The sequence below is a fragment of the Podarcis gaigeae genome (genome assembly GCF_964106915.1).
Source record: "Podarcis gaigeae genome assembly, chromosome: 1".
NCBI lineage: Eukaryota > Metazoa > Chordata > Lepidosauria > Squamata > Lacertidae > Podarcis > Podarcis gaigeae.
This window is the reverse complement of record NC_139678.1, coordinates 22,291,075-22,314,665: the sequence shown is the minus strand read 5'-3', so window position 1 is coordinate 22,314,665 and position 23,591 is coordinate 22,291,075. Positions and strand designations below refer to the sequence as shown.

Here is a 23,591-nt window from a genome sequence, read left to right as displayed (position 1 = left end):
ATCACAATTACCGTGTTTAGAGCACTCCACAAGCAAAATCTGCAGTGCGGAGCCTCCTCTACCAATCATTTTCAGCATTTAGATCCCTGGTTATATGCTGGAGTGGGACGGCACATGACAGCAAGCTCCCACTCACATTTGTTTATGCATTCAGTAAAAATGGTGCCCCAATAAGTTGTGTGTGTTTTCCAGAAGACAGAAAAATGTACAGCTGTTTTCATCCTATGTATGACAAGGAATATCACACATACTTTCAGACTGTTAAGCACACAAACAAAACTGGCACTGGAAACTAAAATCTGGAAGCACCTCAAATATGGGTTCAAGAGTTTTGATGCTCCCATAGATGAAAAGTTCATTTTATACTGATGTAGCTTTATTTTTTAATAACATTTGCTAATTGCTCTGCAATTTGAAACAGCACACCCTTACTTCCCCAGCACTTGTGTGAATTAGTTGCATTCCTTACTCATGCCATATAGAAAGACTGATGCAGAGAAGCCTGAGGAATTTATTTTCTGCGGAATCCACTGCAAACTGGTTATCCTTTGGAGTTTGCATTTCTCCAGATTTTGAGATAAGAGATCTCAGCTCAAAAAAAAAATATGGAAATGCTTTTTTTTAAAGTGTATTTTAGTATTATGTAAGTTTAGAAATGCACACACACACACTGATGTAAAAGACATGTTCAAATATGTATTTTGTGATAAAAATACATATTTAAAAATAATTCTTGTGTGGTTAAAAAAATAAAATCATTGATTCATGGACATGGGAACAGGCTTATGAATGAACATGTGTGAAATTGACACAGACCAGAGTTGGACTGATCCACCATCCTTAGTTTGACCCAAGATACTGACAGGCAAATATACTAGCAGAACTACAACTTACTTGCTGATCAAGCCAGTTGTTAATACCATCTTGTTACAAACTATTTGTGGGATATGAAACTTCAATAAACTTCAGTTATAGCCATGGGAGGAAAGAGGCTGGTAACCTATTTGGCTATGAAACTTAAGTTAGGTTCTCTTGGTAGTCAAGATCTGGACTGCATTTTTGTGTTAAATCTTCAAAGAAATTACAAAATTTATTAAATAATCATTTTTAAACAAATATTAAAATGCACAATTATATTTCAGTAGTTTATTTTGGAGAAATGAAGCAGTGCAAAATAGGCTAACCACAATTTAGAAGGCAGCCGCGAAAATAATTCCTTGCTTATTATTAAATCTAGCAAACAGCATAAATACACTGTAATTGGATCCAATACTCAGATTCATGTAAACATTGTTAGTTTTGAAATGTTTTCCCATTACTAAACCAGACCGAACAGACTCTTCTTCTAGCTTGCTCATCCCTTAACTCAAATTTAATATTGCCACTTCAATTTTTTTTAAAAGGTGGGGGGAAGTAATAATTAAAAATGCTCCATAAGCCAGTGATGCCATAGTACCACGATATATATCATGGCAGACTGCTTGCTCCCTGAGGACATCTGTGGCAAGAACCCATGACTCTTCCTGCTGCTCACAGCCCATAATGGTAAGTAAAGCAAAGTTTGTGACAGTACATCACATTGCTGGTTTCCTGACTCATGTCAACAGCAGCCAATGAGGTGGCACAGGGTTTGCAACACTCAACATGATAACATCACAAACCTTGTATTACTGAACATTACAGGCAGAGAAGGAGGGGGGGAATCAGTTGCTTTCAGTGATGCTTCTCACCAAGATTAAAAGGGTTTTAGAGAAATACGTTCTGTTTGCATTCATTTTTTTTTTACATCACAAACTTTGAAAAGGCTTCCTGCAACAGGAAGAAAATCCATGTTTGACCTACTTTTCACTCCCACCCCAAATGCATGTTTTTAAAAAATGCACAGGCAAATCCGTACAATTTGTTTTGATGCCTCCACAACGGCTGACATGGGAGGAAGATAATTACTTAGGATTGCTGTGGCCTAAATTTCATACAGAAAGCGCTAGCAGTCTCTCGTGGAAAATAGTTTACAAAGGTTAGCTTCTTTCAGAGGGTGTGGGGTGGCTAATTAAGTTAATTACTTTCTTGTGGCGTTCTATAACGGAGTTTATAAATGAAACACAAACATATAAGTAAAGTTAGCATTCTCTCCCCAACCCACCCCCTGCTACCCTCTAATACCAACACTTATAAACCTTTCTCCAAAAAACACACCCCTAAGGTTGGGCAGGGTAAACACTTGTCAAGTCTCCAAAATGTGTGTGGTCATTCTCCCACTCTGGCTCTTCCCATGCCCCAAAATTCATCAATTGCTCCCCGTTTCTCTTTCTTTATTGCATATCCAAACATTTTTGGGACCGATGGGTGAGGGTCCTTAAGGCCAGTTCATATTCTTTTAGCGTTAACAGTACATCAAAGCAACGTGTGACATGTGAAGTGGCTGGCAGACATGCATTATGGACATGCTCCGTTCCCCTGAAAACCACATGTGCTGGGAGAGAAAACACATGTACAGCCTGGGCCACAGGCTAGCTTGCATGCACACATATCCTCTTACCATGCACTCACCATGTGTGAACTGGCCTACGGAGCTACAATCCATGTAAATGCTCACTCGCTCCATCGGTATCTAAGCCCGATATAAGACCTTACTAGCGTTTCCTTAATGAAACGACTTAGGGATTGTTTCAAAAAGGAAGAAGCCCACAATCTCACCAACAATGCCATCTCAACATCCTGGCCAGCTCCATTAATTCTGGTTTAAGATTCGGAACTGGACAAAGGCGGACAAAATTCCCGGCAGGAGACGGTGCGTTGAAAGGAATTGTGTGCTGAAAGAGTTTAAGGTGCACTTTTGCTTTGCAACCAGGTCCTAAGGTATAAGCAGGCTGTGAAATAAGTTATAGATTCTATAACATTGCCCTAATGAAACTATTCCGGTGACGAGAGAAGGTGGGGAGAGAAAGAGAGAGACAGCCAAACACAAAGAGTGAATGGGATGGGTGGGTAGTGTAATGAAAGTTGCCACCCATTGGGGTTTTTTTGGTCAAAGTTCTGCCTGTTGAGTAAAACGAATGATGGGGAGTAGTGGTCACAAAACTAGTTGACCCTTTGCAGTTTCAGGATCAGCAAAGCAGCAAGAAAATTTAAAAAGGCCTGGTTGAAAAGGATTGTCCCGGATTATTCCTGTGCCAAATACAGCAACATTCATATACGCCAAAGGAACAAATGGCAGTGTTGCGTCGACCTGCGCCAATAAGAAATGTACTGGGAAAACAGACTGTTCACACTTGCCAAGTACATAATTTTCTTATGAGAGAAGAGGGAACCTTTTTGCAACTGGCCCTAACATTAGCGTCCATCAAACCAAAACTAATTCTGGGCATGTAGGTTGTGCCCTAGTCCCGAATCCTTTAAAAGCACCCATAGACATTCGTGCTTAACTCTTTGGACTGGTCTGGGAAAGAGTCACGAAGAAGAACTGGCATGTGCAAATTTTCAAATACAATCCTTATCGATTCTGTGAAGTTCATCCTTGAAATTCTGGTCATTAATAATCACAAAGAGGAAAGGAGTGGGGGGGACAGAGACTCCACCCTCCAACATTAAGATCTAGTGTTTAAGACACACACACACGCACACGCACACACGTACGTATGTGTAAACTCACTACAAATCTACAATAGGAATCTGATGAAGTGGACCCAGATCACTAATTTTGTTTTTCATTTCCAAAATCACGCTGAACCGAGAGAGATTTGTTTCGTTTCGTAGTTGCATTACCAACCATCCTGCTCTGATCCTGGGGCCTATAGAGTTTTTTTCTTAGTCCATGGCACTGATTGGGTTATTGAGAGGAAGCTTTCGTTGCCAACGTAGCAACGCAGTGTTGCTGGAAGCTAGGAGACACTGCGGAGTTGCAGCCTAGTCTCTGGTGCTGAAGCTTCACGGAGCTGTTGGTCTCGCTCTCCACAATCCAGGAGTCTTTGCCCGCCAGGCTCCGGCAGCCCATGCTAGCGCAGCATGTCCGCTCTCCCGCTAGGCTGTTGCTCTGCTCCGTCAGGTGCTTGCTGCGACTTAGCTGTGACACCTCTGGAGACTGCCCCTGCAGGACAGCAGCTATGTGATTCAGGAGGTCTGTGAAGAACTCCGAGACACCCTCATAACCTGAAAAGGGAATGTGAAAGAGGAACAGTCAGGCATGGATGTCTTCCTATTAGACTAGCTCTTTCTGTAAGTTCTCCCCATTCCTCTTCTCACCCTGTGTCAGGGACTGGAAAGAGGAGGAATGGAGGAGACCACCTCCCCCTCGCCCTGAACCTTCCAGAGAAGAGGAAGACAGTATAGATTCACAACAGTGGTTTGATGAAGGTCAAGGCTCAGAGGTAGATGAAGAGCAGAGAAGGGCAATAATGGGAGAGGAGGAGGAGGAGGAGGAGGGGGAAGCAGACGCGGAACAGCTGGCTGACACATGATCACTAGAAAGCATTCCAGACCCCCCTTCTCCCAGAACCTGGCGAGCATTGAAAGTAGGTGAGCAAAAGCGCTCATAGGCAAATGGCCTTAAGTGGCCACCGTAAGTTGGGTGGTGCTGTTCACAACTGAGGGAGGGGGAGTTTACTCGGAGCAACGCCATTACTACAAGAGGCTACATTTCTAAGCCTCTCTCTGTGAATACTGAATAAAAGTCCTTGGCAAGGGCTTCCGTGTCTTTCTATTCCTGGCAGCCTACCGGGGGGGGGGGGGGGAGTCGGATTCCCTGATGCCTGACACCCTGCAACACACAGGGACAACAGCTTAATAAGTCATCATCAAGTTTTATTGCGGCAAAAGCCAGTGACATTAAACACCACAACATCAAACAAAAAGAAATCAACAACAACATCAGGGGGGAAAAAAGATTACACAAGGGAACTTCGCAGTGTGCCATTCAACAGAAGAGATTTACGCTTCCTGATTACTAAGGTGCAAAATTTGGCCACCTCATATGATATTGAGCTTGAGGAGTCTTCCAGAAGGTATTTTCGTAGAATTTTGGGGGAGGATTCCAAATAATGTTGTAGGGGTATAAATTTTGATAAAAGCGGCAAAATAAGTTGAACTTGTTCTTCACTATAAAATTCGCAAAATAGAAGGATGTGTGTGACAGATTCTACCTTATTAGACATACAGGGGCAGAGACGCGCATGCATTGGTACCCGCGTGAATTTGCCGTACAGCACTGCTGAGGGCATTGCCTCAAAGCGGGCTCTAGAGAAAGCTGGCAGCTTAAGAAGTGATTATTTATGGGGGAGGCTTCCGGTTCTGCTCTGCCTTAATGGAGGCAGTCCCCAAGGCAGTGGGAGATCATAGGCGAAGGAAAAACAAGGATGATTGAGGGCAAAATGATCCTTGTAAATCCCCCCCCCCCCCCCGTATTATAAATTAATATTTATAATATTATAACTGTATTATAAATTGGTACTGTTATAATGAGGCTATTATTGGACTGCAATTGAAAACTAATAAAATCCCCCCCTTTAAAAAAGGGGATCATTTTTTGTGGGAATGTAACAGTCGAATTCTAAGCTATACTCCTAAAAACATACAGCGGAGGACTATCACTTGGGTTTGCATGCTCAGGTGGTTTTGTTCTCAATAGTGCTGTCCTTAAATTACAACCCTTAATTCACCTCGTGATTCCTTTACTTGCCAAAGAGGTCACTGCAAGAGAGGGCAAGAGAGTTAACCTAACGCTCTTGGACCAGTTTTTTTACCCCCTTTGGTGAAACCATACTATGCAGGCCATTGTTAGGAATATTGAGGAGGGCAGACAGTGCTCAAGATCCATTCCTAACCATGATGCACCCAGAACAACCCAAGCCAAAAGGTCCATGGTGGGACCATGATTATTTTCCCTGCCAGTGTGAGCAAAGGTAATCCACTCATTTACTAGGAACTGGCATTTGCAACTATTTTCCTGGGCCAGATCTTGTTCCCTTTCCCTTTCTGTGTTGTGAGAGAAGATGAAGCAGGGGACTAATTAGTAAGAGGAAGTGTTATGTTGTTTGTGAGAAGTCCAATCGGTACATTTGAATATTGACTACCATCTCCCCCTTCCTACCAAGATGGCTTTGTGTTTTCTGAGTTTGAGGAGCATAGGTGCTTTTCTTGCATGGCTCAAGGGTTTAATTCTCTAGAACTTCCCTCCAGAAGCATGGGAGGAGAAATCAGCTACCTAGGTTAGTTGTCCCTTAACCCATTCCTGATACATTCACACATGGAACTGAACCGAAGTATTCCTACATCCTTTTCCATTCTCTCAATGAAAGTTCCTGATGAAATGGGGATTCTAATTTACAAATCAAATCTTTCTTTCTTTCTTTCTTTCTTTCTTTCTTTCTTTCTTTCTTTCTTTCTAGTATAATTCAGACCTCCTACCAAGTGATGGAGGAGCATTTCACTAGGTCTGCAATTTTAAGCAATCTGAACTATTTCCTACCTTTCAGAGCAAATATATAATTATTCTTTGGATCTCGCAGTTTTCTGAAATTTGTATATGGTTCTCAGCTTATAAAACATCCTAACAGGTACTTTTAAGGGACCCAGGTGGCGCTGTGGGTTAAAGCCTCAGTGCCTAGGACTTGCCGATCGAAAGGTTGGCGGTTCGAATCCCTGCGGCGGGGTGCGCTCCCGCTGCTCGGTCCCAGCGCCTGCCAACCTAGCAGTTCGAAAGCACCTCCGGGTGCAAGTAGATAAATAGGGACCGCTTACCAGCGGGAAGGTAAACGGCGTTTCCGTGTGCGGCTCTGGCTCACCAGATGCAGCTTTGTCACGCTGGCCACGTGACCCGGAAGTGTCTCCGGACAGCGCTGGCCCCTGGCCTCTTAAGTGAGATGGGCGCACAACCCCAGAGTCTGGCAAGACTGGCCCGTACGGGCAGGGGTACCTTTACCTTTACCTAACAGGTACTTTTAAGGATAGAATACATTTGAAAACGAGTACAAGGAGATAAATAGTATGCAATATGGATTTTCATACAGATTACAACGTGACTGGAGGAGGGGAGAGCAGTAAAGTGTCTTTAGAGCACTTTAAGCACTAAAACATCTTAGCTGGAACAGCCCCCAAGCACATTTCCTCTCTAGAGGTGATGACATCGAGTGCCATAAAGAAAAGAAAACCCACCATGTTCCTAACTGCAATATTTTAAAGTGAAATTCTTTTCCAGAGAATGATAAATCCTCATGACAGAATAAAGCAAACATGGGATAAAGTAAGGGAAACCTGGATATTTTTAGGTGCTATACTTAGCAAGAAATGTTAATCTAAATACAGGAAACATATCCTGAAATTGGTTTTTGTTGTGGTTAAGAGATTTCAATTCATAACACCAATTTCTCATTATCAATGAAACTCCGGTTTCTAGTTTACTGCTGTCCAAGTTTTCCCTCTCAACCTCCCGCCATCATAGTAGGAACATTGCAGGGAAGGTGAGTGCTGCTCCACTGTTTCCTGCAAAATCACAAAATGCATGGACATTACACGCAAGTATAAGCATGACTGGGGAAGCTGATTGGGTCACTTTCCAGAAACGTATACGCTGGTGTTAAAGAAGTATCTGTACTCACATGTGATGTCCAACAAAGTCGTCCTGTTCACAAAAGGACTTCTGTTGCGCAACAAAACTTCCCCTCCCTCTCCTCTCGTGAATCCTCCAAATCTGTTCTGGGTCCCCCCCCCCCCCCAACAGATCACAGCAGATTTGGGGTGGAGAGAGGAGAGGAAAGCCAAGTGCCCTTGTGCAGAGGAAGTCCTTGGGCGAATGAGACCCCTGCAATGGGTACAACCCATTATATATTTGCTGCAGAAGGTGGTAGTGAAATCACCAGTATTTTCCACATCCATCGTAACGTTTGCGGATGCTCTCATATGCGATGTAGCAGCCTGCTCTTACCTGGGAATGCATTTATATCGATGACAGCATGCTGACCAGTCTGGTTGTTAATGATGATGTCAATCCCAAAGAGGGAAACACCCAGGGCTTGCCTCAATGTCTTCGAGATTGCCCGAATGACGTCATCATTTGGCCTCTCAAACACACCTTCTATTTTATCTAGCTATAAAGGAGAGAGAAAGAGAGAGAAATTTAAAAACTGGAGTGTGTGTTTTGTCTCCAAGACAGTTCCTATTTTACTGCTGGCAGATTTTTTTTGATTTTTTAATCACTGAGTGGTGACAGCCATGGAAGAGTGTCTTGTGTTTTTTTAAATACTCTATGGTAATTGCATTATATATTGCTCTCAGTTATGAGACTTTGGAAGAGGGAGGTTATCTGATGCTCATAGGATGATCTCAAAGCCACGCACTCATGGAAAAGTTACGATGGACTTAGTTACTCATGTAACTTTTCTAAAGGTTCAGGTGTAGTGCTTTAAGTGGTAAACATCCACCTGGGCCGTTAGCACTTCAAGGGAAAGCAACAACTACTAATACACCCTTATTTTAAATGACTTCTGAGTACTAGATCAACCAACAAGCTGTATGCAACAGATTTCTTCTCTCCTCCCTCCTACAAATTATTGTATGCCCTAAAAGTCTGCCTCAAAATCCCTGAAGAAGATTTTGAGGAGCTGCTGGGGCAAGGAGAGGAAGGTAAAGTACCACTGAGCAAGCAATGTCTGTCTTTTTGCACCGTGGCAGCAGGGTGCTAGGACGGAAGCAGGCGGCACAGTGGCGGCACATCTCACTTCACCGCTAGTGGCTAAATGGAACATGCCACATGGCTGCTGAATAGAGTAATGATAGACACCAAGTTGCACTCCAGATGTTGTTGGCCTCCAACTCTCAGCAGGCTCAGCCAGGACAGCAATGGTCAGGGAGGCTGGGAGTCGTAGCCAAGTGAAACCACACTGGCTAGACTTACAACTGGAGTTTAGGGCAGTGGGATCAACTAATTCACTCTTTTGTCCCATTTCCTACTGCGCAGCCAGAGCAAGCCACATTTAGGACACGAAAGTGACTAATCAAGAAAGGGTCTTACGGACTAGGAGAAAAACACAAATACAGAGGAACCTCAGTTTTCGAGCATCTCAGAAGCCGAATGATTCAGAACCCGAACGCCAAAAACCCAGAAGTGAATGCTTCTGTTTTCAAACGCGCCTCGGAAGTCGAATGGCTTCTAAGGCGCATTTCTCCATTTTCTCAATGGAATTGGCTGACCGCCCATTGCGCCTCAGTTGTTGAAGGTTTCGGAAGTCAAATGGTCTTCCAGAACGGATCGCGTTCGACAACCGAGGTTCCGCTGCACATTTATCCTCCCATAAGTGACTGCAGAGGGAGTGGACCTTAAACTTCTCAGAGCTGAGGTGCACTGCTCAAATTGCTCCACTGTTTCCTGTTTCCTTTTTATTAATTCAAAAGGACTGCATTATTACATCAAGTGTCAGGAAAACACTTTGTTGCACTGTAACCCATTCTCCATTAATCCCCTTCAGTCCACTTCTCAGGAGTGCTGTGGGGAATTACTACGTGTTCAGCACACTGATGGGGGGGGGGGAGGGCAACCACAGTGCATGCATCACATGCAGAAAACCCCAATCCAAGGCATTTCCATTTAGTTATAAAAAGGAAGAAGAATAACTATCAGGTGCTGAAAGGCCTTCGCCCAAGACTCTGGCGGCCACTGCCAGTTACAGCAAACAACAGTCTGACTTGGTATAAAGTAAGTTTCCTACATTTCTGTGACATAAAAGGTGCAATTAAAACATTTCAAGAGGCTTTCTTGGATGATTTTGATTTGCAGCTTTGCTGTAGCAGAAACCATTCCTAGAATGAACCAGGAAAAAATGGCTTTGGAATGGAGAGATTGTTGCAAAAAGGGGCCTTGAGATCTGTTTTGTTGCTTGAGTCACTGTATTCAGAAATAGGCCTTGTTATACTTACTGCTGTTAGGACTGAAGAGGATTCTGGCTTTGATACGTTGTGGCTGTTGAAAAATATCGATTCTCTATCTGCAGCGTGTAATAGTAAGAAAAGAATAAATGTTAAAACAGAACTCTGGAGTTGGGGATTTATAGGTGATTACTGTGTTGTATGGGACACGGGTGGCGCTGTGGGTTAAACCACAGAGCCTAGCACTTGCCAATCAGAAGGCTGGCGGTTCGAATCCCTGCGACGGGGTGAGCGCCCGTTGCTCGGTCCCTGCTCCTGCCCACCTAGCAGTTCGAAAGCACATCAAAGTGCAAGTAGATAAATAGGTACCGATCTGGCGGGAAGGTAAACGGCGTTTCCGTGCGCTGCTCTGGTTTGCCAGAAGCGGCTTAGTCATGCTGGCCATATGACCCGGAAGCTGTACGCCGGCTCCCTCGGCCAATAAAGCGAGATGAGCGCTGCAACCCCAGAGTCGGTCACAACTGAACCTAATGGTCAGGGGTCCCTTTACCTTTTTTCTGTGCTGTACAGGTAGAAGAAAACCCTCCCTTCAGCATTCAAATCATTATTACTGGCTCCTTAAGGGATTTGAATAGATAAATGCAACACCAGGGGGCAGTGTAACCCAGGAAGTCTATGTGTCTTTGCGATATTTACAACTTGTTTAGAAGTCCTGGGACGATTTTACATCATCCCTTCATTTGCACCAATCCAGAACGAGCACTGCAATACTTCATCACAACATAATGGACAGGGAGGTGGTACATTTGCTGCAAAAGGAGCTTTTAATTAAATTGTTGTTGTATTTTTGAAAAGAAAAATATTGGGAGGAGGCACTAGTGATCTCACAAGCAGGTGCACGTGGCTCCTCACAACACTTGCAAAAGCAATGCGTGCACACACACACACACACACAAACACAATATGATGGGCTGTGTGCTGGAAAAATGTGATACATTTCCAACCAAAGGCTTCCCCTCAAACAAAGACATCTGGATTCTGTGCAGATGTGAGAAAAAGCAGACCATTTACTGCAAAACAACAATGACAAACATGATTATCCATCATGACCTAAAGCCCAATTCTTGAGAAGGCAGGTTCAGAGGAATCCTCCCCTTTGGTCACCAAGATTTCTTTCCCGTTCAGGCTTGCACCAAAAGTGCCCTTCTCAGAGGTTTACCTGAAATGCCTGCTGAGAAGTTCTTCACCGATGGTCTCTTCACCACAGTGTATGACTCTCCAACCACAAAGACTTTGTATAGGACGGCGTTGTGGTTGATGAAGCTTTGGATCACACACGGAGGCTGGATAGCTTTCAGGCCTTCCTGGTTGAATATGATGGCCATCTGAAAAATGGATAGGGGGAACCACATATTCTTACAAGGACTTGCAATTAAGCGTAATTAACGCACATTACGTGGTGTACAGGATCACTGCCGTACCAGTGGCTCCCTGCAGTAGTAGCACAGATGCGCACATAATCATTTTTAAGTCCTAATCATTTTAAAGCCCTAAATGGCCTCGGTCCAGTATATCTGAAGAAGCATCTCCACCCCCATCGTTCTACCCGGACACTGAGGTCCAGCACAAAGGGCCTTCTGGCAGTTCCCTCACTGCGACAAGCCAAGTTACAGGGAACCAGGCAGAGGGCCTCCTTGGTAGTGGTGCCCTCCCTGTGGAACGCCCTCCCACCAGATGTCAAAGAGAACAACAACTACCAGACTTTTAGAAGACATCTGAAGGCAGCCCTGTTTAGGGAAGTTTTTAATGTTTGATGTATTACAGTATCTTAATATTTTTTTGGAAGCCACCCAGTGACTGGGGAAGCCCAGCCAGATGGGTGGGGTATAAATAATTATTATCATTATTAGTCTGGAGAAGGTGTGGCTTCCACCTTGCACCTTGGGTGTGTTCGTCATGCAAATTGCCAAGTGGATGAAGAGCCCACTTTGGCTGCCTTTACATTTAGTATTCAGATGAGTCAATGCAGAAAAATGCTTTCTGAATTATTTTATGCAATGTCTGGTTTTGGGGTGGGGGGGTGGGAAGGAGACTGAAAGAAACCAAAGTTCCTTATCAGAGATCTCATACAAGCAAAAATACCATTTTAAACCTTGAATGAACAAGTATGGACTGACAATAAAACCTTTTATTTTAGCAGTTTTGCATGACACAGCAATGAACCAATGGTCCGCATGCAGCTTTCTGGGCAGGGACTGTGCAACTTCTGTTGAGCTGCTGTTATAGTTTCTTTTGTACTGAGCAGTTGGGGACACTTTGCTGCCCCTGCCTATTCAAGCTGACAGCTAGCTTCTCACCTGCTGCGCTAACTTTAGAATCATGGAATCATAGAATCGCAGAGTTGCAAGGGACCCTGAAGATCTGTACTTTAAAAGTACAAAGTATAATTTAACATGAAAATTCTTTAAAAGCAAACCAACATCCAGCCCACTGCATCTCTGAAGTCGGTGCCACTACTTTGCTGAAGATTTGGGTTCAGAATTTAATTAATGTCTTCTTAAGCTTTATTCCATACTTTTCCGTCAGGTAACCCAAGAGCAACAAAGAGCATCCTTTTATCAGTGTGTGCTCCATGTGGATAACATGGGGACCTAAAGAGGCATTCCTATCAGTTGCTGCACAGGTATGAAGTTCTCTTTTTACAATGCCTGCCTGTCAATGCAGAGGCTGAATACCTTCCAGGTAGCTAAAGGTAAAGGGCTGGCATTTAGTGGCTGGAATTTTTAAAAATGTCTCTGTACTAAATAGAATTAGGAACTCCCTAATGTTAATTTGGAGAACACTTCAATAATAGTATTTCATTAACTGGGTATTAAGTGTTTATTAATTTGGCTTGCAAAATGAGAAAACAGTTAGCTGTGATGCCCAGTATGAGTTATGATACAATTAGCAATGACTTCTGAATTTATTTTTTTAAAGAGAAGAACCTTCCCTACTTCTCCTTCAGATATATAAACTAAACTACCAACAGGGGCAGTTTCACTCCTCCTTTTCTACTAGGACTCCCAACAAAGGCACTTTTTAATTTTTCATCAGGCAGAAGATGGGAGATAAATACTCACCTCATGCGAGTTGGTTCCATGGGCCACTCTTGTCTTACAGACTACATAAATGAAAAAGGAGAAATGCTAAAATGAATTCAAATTCTTCCATTTTCTGCAGAAGCTTTTCACCCTGTCATCTAAATAGGGTACAACATAACCAAAACACTCTTCACTGTGACTACCAGAGCCCTGCTGGGGGCAAGAGGGTCAGCACTGGCAACAGGCTGTGCTAGTACATTTTGGGGCCTAATGCAAAGGGATGGTTTTAACCTTTAAAGCACTACGTGGACTGGGCCCAATTTGTGCGTCTGCCTGCAGCCTGCCCCAACCTGACCACATGTTAAGATCAGCTTTGTGGGCCCTCCTGGTGTGTCCACCCACATGGTTTGTAAGATAAGTGGCCATGGGAAAAGGGACTTTCTCTATGGTGGTGTGATGGGATAATGAGCTGCTTGTGCGTAAAAGCTTGATCCCTCTGGGGTTTGGCTGGTCACCCAAACCTAGGCACTAACGGAGCCCCCAAAGCATGACTCCGTCAGTCGCTGGTAGAATCTGACAGTGGGCGTCTACGGAACTTACTCCAACATAAAAGCTGTTTGACGGACATGCGCCTTCGTGACTCTCTGCGTGACAGTTTCCGGCGAAGGGTGGGAGTTCCTAACGGGGGTCTTGTTACCTCTTCACTATTCTCACTAGAAGTATCCCAGAGCCTCTCCCCCGACTCCCCTTCCGCTGGAACTCCTGCTCTCCCCCTACTGGTTCCTTCTTCTGCTGTAGAGTCTCTCCTATTCTCCTGGAGCCTCTCCACCCCCTGTCCCTCCGATGGCAGTTCCCTGACAGGTGGCTACCACAGTTTTGGAATACCGTTCTCTCAATGCCACCAATATAATAAGGGACCCGAGTCTTGCACAGTGACCCTGGAAAATCATTCCATACAATCCAGAAAGAATCAAACAATGGGGAAATCTGTTGCATCACACTGTGATGCTTGGTGAGAGCTTCCTGCATAATATGTAGTGTACAGCACACACAGTAAATCAAAGACACACACATTAGTCTAGGGGTGGGGGAACGTTTTCCAGCCTAGGGGCCACATTCTATTCTGGGCAACGGTCCGAGGGCCACAGCCAAGTACTGTTTCCAACCTGATTATGTGCTGATTATCAGAATACATTTCAGGGGATAATACTCTAGTTGCCTATTATTAGGTGAAATGCAAAGTCTGTTGACGTACTGAACGGGAATGCAATTCCATTCTTCTCTATTTGCTGCAACGTGTCACCTCCACAAGCACTTGTCAACTCCATAAATGGTGGAGAACAGATCCTTTCATCTGAAAAACAAGTGGGGAGGGAACAGAGAGAGTAGATTGAAGCAGTCTGTCCGCATTGTTCAATTTGTGCCAGTACTGGCTTTCTAAGGAACAGTTTTGAACCCAATATTTACAACATTCTCTTCCCTTTCCCCTTATGCCTGAAATCTGGAGGAGCTCACTTCATGCATCTAGTCCATAAAACCTTATGACACAATAGACTTGTTAGTCTTTAAGGTACTGCAGAACAAAGTGGCCTGCCCTGCACATCATGTCAGACTATAACGTTTAACTATGGGCAACACAAATGCACAACATTTGTTCTTGGCTTACCATTTGTGGTTTGTTTTGAGGAATCAAACCACGAGCATAAGTTTGGACGACACAAGAAGCCAAAAGCTAGCTGCTTGTTGCTCCCAGCTCAGCAAAAATGCAGAAGAGCAAAGTGGGGACATTTGAGCAGTGAGCACCAATATGCTTCTCACTCACATTTAACCATTGCTAATCACACTGACTATGATTTAATGTAGAGGTCCTAAGCTAGGATACCTTGGGAGGCTCAAACTTAATAGCATATGATCATGAGAAACAAAATCTTGTTCTCTTCTTTATCTATGCAATGAAACTAGAACATTGTTGAAATTTTAGCATTGATTAAAAACCTATTTTAAAAAATAAATTTATAATCTTTAATAAGCTTACAAAAGTATGGAAGTAATGAAAACATCCACACAGAACATTCATAGGGGAATCATAGCTATGCTGTAACATTACACTACATACAAAGTCGGAACAGTTTCTTTCAAGTTATTTTGGATGCAAACATATCAATTATATCATTAAAATCAGTAAGTCTCAGTTCATCATTTTCTATGCAGAGCATGCTTTGATCAGACAACCAATCTCAGGACATTGTTGACCGTAAATCATTCTTTATCCTTCTTAGTCTAGAAAATGATCTTTTGCCAGTACAGTTTGTGACCATTAAACAGAGGAACAATTTGAAAATTGTTTCCACATTGGGAAAAGCTGTCCAAATTTTCTCCAGGAATATTATTTGATACATATCTTGGTGGTGAGCTTGTTTAACGCACAGGTGGAAGTGCAAGAGATCATGGACTAGACTAACCTCAGCATCCTTTGGATATTCTTGCATCAGCATCTCAACACCATTGTGAATCTGTTCCTTGGCTATTTGCAGGTTCACCAAAAATGGAAAATTGCCAGCTGCATTCCTATACACAGTTGCTGTTCTGTCTAGGTTGACTTCAAGGCCATCCATGACAGGGATAAATGAATTCACCCTAAACTTGTCTCTTAGAGAAAGTTTGTCTAAGGCAGTGATGGCCAAAGTTGGCCCTCCAGCTGTTACAACTCCCATCATCCCTAGCTAACAGGACCAGTGGTCAGGGATGATGGGAACTGTAGTCCCAAAACAGCTGGAGGGCCAAGTTTGGCCATCACTGGCCTAAGGCTTGGGGTGTTGTCTCAGAGTAAATTTTGCTTGCTGTTCGATTTCATCAAAATTAGCCTGAATGTTTGATACAGACTGCAATAGTGAGCTGTAAATATCTGCACATGTGCTCATTTTGCAAACTTTGGAGCGACTTGCTAACCCTATGAGATTGGTCTAGCAAATGCCTCCAAAGGTGAAGCATGAAAATGAATTCAAATTCTTCCATTTTCTGCAGAAGATTTTCACCCTGTCATCTAGTATCTCCTTTTTCAGTTTCATCACAAGCTTTCTTGTCAAGTTTGTTAACATGGAGTCCATATGATTTTTAGAATTTGCATGGGTTTGAACAAGATAAGCGTGGTGCCAATCATCAAATCCAGAAAAAGATAGAGCTATAGTTGAGGTAGTTTGGTTAGAGAAAAGTCTACAGAACAGTAGACTGCGTAGGTTTCTCCATTGACTTTGATGGAGAAATTATTTGAGCAGAACCAGGCTGGGTTTTTGAATGCTTGCTTCAAAATGGCAAAAGGTCCATCGCAGTGCTAATATTCCAATGGGTCTTTGTCCAGTGATCTGAACACTTGCTTTGCTTAATAGCTTACTTTATCATTTGAATCCGAGTAGCTTTAAAGCCTCCATGAACTTTACTAAACAGACTCATACATCATGTGCTTAATGTTACTTAGCAACTGGGCCTAGAGAGTAAAATCTGCCTTAAAAAAAAAAAAACAGGCAAGAGGCCAAGGCCCCTCCCTCTAGAGTCTGAGTCTCTGGGCTGCAGCCCATTCAGCCCATATGTAAACCTGGCACTGGGTGGCAACTGCCTATTGGGCAATTGGGAAGCACTGTGGCAAGCTGACAGGTGAGCAGGACAACCCACCCATTGCTCATCTGACATCACAATTATGCAAAATGATTTGACGCTTGCGTTGACCACCACACCTGCCAAAGTTGGCCAGAAATGTTCCCTACCCTTGGCCATTGTTTTTGCTGCAATAGACTAACACTGTTACTCCTCCGGAAGTTTTGCTTCTTTTAGTTATTCAGAGGAGGTCTATTTTTGGCTTTCCCTTTGAAATATGGGAGGGCATCCTTGAGCATCATTATGATGTGTGAAATGTGGATAGAGAAAATTATGGCCCATACAACCAGCTGAAAGCAGTCTTCTACAAGGTATTTGAAATTTATTTGAAGTTTATTTTCAGATATGGGACTGGCACATCCTTCAGTCCTTCAGACTGACACTCCCTTCCAGAAAAGGGAAAGTGCAGTTCTATTTATTTATCTTATTAACTACTTTTTGCCTACCCTTCATGCCGAAGCAGGGTACAGATACATAATAAAGATACACACAATCACAAAGCACACCATAATATACAAACTCATTCAATACATCAAAACAGAAAGAGCAACTAAAAATACAAAGCAGGCTATCTATTGCCATGGAGGCACAGAGAACAGAGACAGTTCCTCGTGCATGGGCAGAATAAGACTGGGGCAGGTGCTCCTTTCATTTGTTTAGGTTCCAGGCTGTTTATGGCTTTAAAGATAAGCATTGCCACTTTGCATCGGGCCCAGAAGCAGCTAGTGAGACAGCCACTGCCATATCATTACAGTGATGGTTACTAGAACATGGGTCAGTGGCTGGGCTACCCCTGTTCAGGAAAGGCAAACCAGCCAAAGTTGTTAAAACGCATTCTGGGCCACCAAGGCATTAAGTGACAGATGTGGATCTAGGAGTACCACCCTAAGTAGGCATCTGCTTCTTCTAGGGGGAGCAGTCCCACCTAGACCAGGCTGTGCACCAAATTTTTAGTGGTGTAGCCAGGGGAAGACAGTGTGGCAGCAACTTCTCTCCTGCTTGGAGGTGGCGAATGAGTGACTGCTTCCCTGCCTTCCTATTCACCTCTTGACTCTGAGGCTGCCCTGCTTCTTAACATCCATATCCATTCTTTGTGAAGCAAGAATAAATTAAATTAGGGGCTGTACATGATTTATTGAAGTTTGCAGAAGCATAAGGTAACGCTACCAACTCTTGTTCTTAACCTGTGAACTAAGTTTCAATTCAGATTCAAGTGCATGAATCTAGTTGTATATGCTAGTCTAACTTGCATAAGCATATACAATTGGCCCATTGCCCATGCTGGCTGGGTGCTAATAGGACAACATCTGTAGTCTCACAGGTTCACCATCCCTGCCTTTAAGACATTATTTTATTGCAATGCACTGCAGCAGGCAAACAACTTGTAAGAAAGGGAGGATGACAGACAAACTGATGTTTTGAGGTCGCTTTGGATCTAAAAATAACACCTTCCAAACAAAATTAAGTTCTCCCGGCTTCAAAGTTTCCTTCTCCTTGCCATGATGAAACAGGCACCAGCATTTGAAAGTGACAGGACTGCAATACTTTTAAGTTCCTGGGGAGAAGAAAGTTCCTTAACTTCAATTAAGGATTTGCACCTGATTTAACCAAGATACAAGGAACTCTTTCTGGCCTTGATTGAGTCCCCATCCACATGTCTAAAGCTCACAAATATCTATTGGCGCTAGCCATGTAAATTCAAAGAGAAGTCTAGTTCCACCTTTGCTCCCTCAGCTTGTCTTCCATGGAAAGGCAAATGGAAAAAAAAACCCTACAGAAGATTTGTTTTGTATGTACGACACCATCACCTATTTTCAGCATTCATTCTGTGCCGCTGCCAAGAGTGTCCTACTCTCCAATGATCTCAAGCACAGGTGCACTGAGGGTCAGGGAAACTTCTCCTTGGAGGACACAGCCTACTCACAAAAAGAATGGGGGGGGGGAGGGCAATACATGTATACTTACTTACATACCCATCACATTAACTCCCAGACATGGTGCTGTTTCAAAGCATGCCACCATCTTTTGCACAATGCTCAGGGGAATCACAAAAGATTCAAAAGTGAACCTTGAAGCTGAAATGAAATATGACCGGAACGTAGTGGAAGATGTAAGGGCACATGGGGGTAACACAAACCTTTGTCCCGGTCAAGGTCCACATTCCTGCAGGGACAAATCTTGTTGAAGGTGGGTAAACGAAAGTGTTTTGGGTTCTAGATAATCACAGCTACTTCAGATTGGAATTCCTAGTCGTACACAGAAACAAACCTACTGCATTTAATGGTGTTGTTATTGTATAAGTATGTAGAGGATGTATGTGTGTGTGCAACGCACTGACTGTTTTTGAAAGCGCATCATTTCTGACTTTAGTGTGCTACAGACACACACACAAATTAGTGGCAAGAAAGGGAAGTGAATGAGTAGGTAGGAAGGAACACTAATGGGATGGAAGATAATGGCAGCTTCCGGCACTGGGAACTGCATAAAATAAGGTTGGAGCTGAATGAGGCCCAATGGCTACAGGTTACCAACCTGTGACTCAAGGAAGAGGGTAAATGAGATGAGAGGCACAGGAGAGAGAAAAGGGAGATTAAACAGGAGGCATTCTGAATAACCCAGAACTGGTTCACTTTTGACCTTTGGTGAGCTTAAAAGGGCAGCTGATACTGTAAATGGGGAACCCAGCAGACGCCACCCTCTTCCAGTGAACAGGCTCTTCCTTCTCAAATGCTGTTTTGAATCAAAGTGAAAGCCTACCATGACACTAGTCAATTACATTCAACATCAAGAGAGAATTAGTAAACGAACAAGCCCAAAAACATCCCTATGAAACTTGAGTAACTGTGTTTAAGGACATCTGGCCTCACAGCCTCCAAGGGAACTAGCCAGGTATGCATTTGAGTGAATTGATAAGGCTGTGACCCACAACCTGCACACATTTAAAGCCAAGTCTAAGGTTTAGAACAGATAACGTAAAGCATGAACAAAGTGACCTCCTTCCAAACTGAAATAATTACAGAGATTTCATAGTTTCCTGGTATGTGAAGGCAGAAGTTTGCTTTAATTACTCAGTACATGATGGATTTCCCCCTGTCCCCAAGAGCATTTAATAAGTTTTGAGGTGGTGGCAGCTAAACTAAAAGCAGAAATACACTTCTCTGCAGCTCCCTATTAGTGACACCTTTATCTGCAGCTTGCCAGTGAAAGCATCTCACCTCCTCTGCCTAGGCCCTTTTATCATACAGAGAAAGCTACTGGCTTTGGGGAAACGAGAGAGTCAGTATAGAGCAAGAAGCATTTAATAGCAAATTTCACTGTTTCATCTCATCTCCCACGAACAAAATAGATTTGAGACCCAGTTATGTCATACTAATCCAAGGCTCGAGTAAACAACTACTGGTCCAACCCCCTCCTCTCCATGAAGGCTATATCAAGAAATCTTAGCTGCATACCAGCGTTAGGTAGCTGCTGTGGTTTCTCAGCAAAGCAAATGGTTTCCATGGGTGATAACCAACAGAAGAATAAAAACAGTAACTAATGTTCATTGGCAGGTTAGGACTGGGCAGCACGGAGTGGCCAGCATAAGAACAGACCACTGCATAAGAACAGGCCATTATTTCTGTGCTGCAATGAAACAACTGCCCTGTTAACAGGGCTCGATTCAGCGTTGGTAGACCGCCTGATGCAGAGGTGGGCAGAAGTTCTGTGTGTGAAAGAAAACTCAGTTCCCTTCTTTGTTTTTACAGCAAGAATAAAACCAGCCTGTTTACAACTGCTTCAACACACAATTCCCTTGGAAGGTATAAGGAAACTTAAAATAATTTTCTAAATTTGAAAGAGTCTACATGCCCAAGATTACATGGAACGCCAACAAAATATTCACTGCTGTAAGAAAAAAATCAAGTTACAAGGGACTCTATGACAAAGAACAGATTAAGAACAGACATCTACCAAGAATAGAGAGTCAGTGTGGTGTAATGGTTAGAGTGTTGGACTAGGACCTTATAGAACAGGGATTGAATCCTCACTCAGCCATGAAGCTCACTGGATGACCTTGGGCCAGTCACCATCTCTTAGCCTAACCTACCTCACAGGGTTGATTGAGAGGATGAAACAGGGAGGAGGAGAACCATATACACCACCTTGAGATTCTTAGAAGATAATTGGGGAATATAAATGTAATGAAATAGTAGTGGGTGGGTGGGGTGGAATCTAAGGGCAATGTAAGGACTTCTAAAGACACAGCTATATCAGGCAAAAATCCATCTGGTCACAGCATTTATCTCCAACAGTTGGCCAGCCAAATGCCTCATGAAGCTTATAAGCAGATGTTTGGCAAATGTAAGCTTGCTCCTCAAAGGGCTACTTGGATTGCAATATCTGTTGGGGAAACTACATCTCCCAAGGGCCACTGGGGTTGTTCTCTCTGGCATGCAACCAGCACACTGAAGGGGAGAGGCAGGTAGAAGTTTGTTCCCCCTCTTTCTGTGACCAAAGTGCCAGCTGTGTGAGTCTCATTTAAAAGGGAAACAGGGAGGGAGTCGGTGTGTGAATGGAAGGAAGGAATGACTTCCGGATTGGTTTCGGAAAAGAAGCCAAGTCATTTTTTTATTTTCCAATCGAATCTGACTTGAGCTGAGAGGAAGTCACCCATCTCCACTGGCAGTGAAGCCTGTAGGTTAATTTATGAAGTGTAAACGTCTTTCGCCCATGTAAACTTGTGGCCACACCAACTTCACTGTGGTCCTCAATTAGGAAAAGAGGAGACAAATTGTATGCCCCAATCTCTTGGAGACCTAGTATTCAGTCCAGTGCTGGTACTTACTTCTGAGTGTACACATCTAAGCTTGCACCATTGGAAGGCAGATTCTATTTCCACAGCAGAACTAAATAAGAGGGAATTTTCTTTTAAAGAGAGGAGGGTGCAAAAAATCCTGACTTATTCAGGGCAGCTCTGCACAGTTTATTGTGGACTTGCTGCTGCTTATGCATTCATGTCTTTTCACAGCATCCACACAAGTTGTCCTCGAGAAAATGCTACCCCCTGTTCACCCCTGCACAAACCCCATTTATTTGTGTGTCTTTGTGTGGACATTGCAAAAGACTTGTGTGCATTGCATGCACGAGTACTGAGCCCACAATAAACAGCTGTGAGAAGCGCCCACAATGTACAGGTCAATTCTTGTTTCAGTGGCAGAACATTTTACCTGCAAAATCAGAACTAGAAGACCAAGAGGATACCCTTTGTTATATCAGTTTACCGTTGCAAATGCAAAAATAAGGTTTGTTGTTTTATTTTGCTGAGTAGTGGGTAGGTCCCGTTAATGGAAACTCTGTGTGCTTACATCTCTCTCTTGTGGAAAACAACAAATATATCCAATTCTCCAACATGCCACACTTCTTGAGACCCTTTGACAGTACTGTATAAGCAAGATTTTTTAAAAAACAAAGAATCAGTGGTGCATAATGTTTGTATGTTATGGTGGCAATGCAGTTACCTGCCTTTCTACTGCTGGCAAGACATATTAAAGCTAGTGTTATCACGCTGTGGAATGTGCCCTGTTGTGTTAACATTTTGAGAAGTCAAATCAACGTGGCAACAAAAGTCACACCAAACACTATGGTTCTAGAGGTATTCCAGCACACCGCTGTTAAACTGCTTCTTGTGGAAGGATGAAAGAGAAGCTATGACCCAAAGAGCAATTTTGTAAGTGCCTGAAAGGGACTGGTGTGGTTGGCCTTTCTGTAAAGAGCAGCAAACAAATGCTAGTGCTGCTTTATTTTCTATCTCCACTGTCTCTATGGCAGGTCCATCTATGCCACAGCTAGATTCACAAATTTCTGCAGCCCTGCTGTAAGGAACATGCTTCTTTCACTGGGGCCAGGAGCACTAACCAGGCCAATCCCTGCCCCCTAACCTCAGAAACAGGGCCTGCCCCTCTAGAGAGAATGAAGATATTCCAGGAATAGTTATCTATACCATGAAAGTCTCTGTGGGTGACAATACTTAACTAAGGTGGGAAACGGTTTCTTTCTAAGCCGCCATCGCAACAAAACGTTGCGTCACTACTGCATAGCAACAGCCAACATGCGAAGCGTTTTCTTGGCAGCTTTGAACTACCAGCTATGCACTGCAGTTGGCATCTATGTTAACATCAATTAAAAAAACCACACATTAAAGACCACACACTCAACACCATCACAAACCCAGTAGGTGATGTCTATGTGGAACAGCTTGGAATTGCTTCAGCTGCTATCAAACATATGGTAATTTCATGAAGCCAATTCCTTTTCGGTTCTGCTGGTGGTGGTTACATTGGTGCCCATCTTGGAGAGGTTTTTTAATATATATATATATAAACCTAATTTGCACAGTCTTTGCACCTTTGGAGGGCAGCATTTCCCAGCAGAGCAGCAAACTGGGAAGAGGTCAGACTGGAAGAGCAGCAGCTTGAATTCCACTGAAGGGAAACAAGCAACCCCTTTCATGAAAGGATGTTAACAACAAGCCCCTTTCAACCACTGCCCTCAGTCCAACAATGAACTCAAGGGACAGTACAATACCTGCTACAAACTGAGGAGAGACTTCCTTTAAAGGCAACACACACCACACATACACATATGCAGAGTCCCGACATTATTCACAATCTGCTCAAGACAGACTGTTGCTGCCACAAATAGCAGTTTGCACTCGGAATGCTTCCCAGAAGAAAATTTCTCAACACTTTTTCTGAGTAATGAAGTCACTGGTCTTTTAGGAGTATTATCTATGGTGAATGGGATTCTACAGGTGGCCTACAGGTGAGACCTTTGCTAAAACATCTCTTAATGGCTATGAAATCATCCAGGGGAGCTCCATTAGTAGTCTCCCATATTACAGATACCCAACTGGCCTCAACCAGAAGTCAGGTATTTAGTGTTGCCAGTTGTATGCTATGTATGGAACACTCTTTCAGCAGAGATTTGGCAGGCATCCTTGCCTTTGACTTTCAGGTGTCCTTT

General features: G+C 43.4%; 1 protein-coding gene across 2 annotated transcripts in view; it reads right to left on the bottom strand.

Annotated features, from left to right (window-relative positions):
• Window positions 1-1,131: 1,131 nt before the first annotated feature.
• The window catches only part of ITPK1 (inositol-tetrakisphosphate 1-kinase), a 121,255-nt gene continuing 98,795 nt past the window's right edge, over window positions 1,132-23,591 (bottom strand). For both annotated transcript variants that reach the window (XM_083737035.1, XM_083737036.1), the window contains 6 exons: window positions 14,194-14,292; window positions 12,978-13,018; window positions 11,075-11,240; window positions 9,907-9,974; window positions 7,919-8,081; window positions 1,132-4,149 (listed from right to left, as the gene is read on the bottom strand). In XM_083737035.1, the coding sequence (XP_083593161.1) occupies window positions 3,830-4,149; window positions 7,919-8,081; window positions 9,907-9,974; window positions 11,075-11,240; window positions 12,978-13,018; window positions 14,194-14,292 (857 nt within the window). In that variant the 3' untranslated portion in view covers window positions 1,132-3,829. The remainder of the gene's footprint in view (window positions 4,150-7,918; window positions 8,082-9,906; window positions 9,975-11,074; window positions 11,241-12,977; window positions 13,019-14,193; window positions 14,293-23,591) is intronic.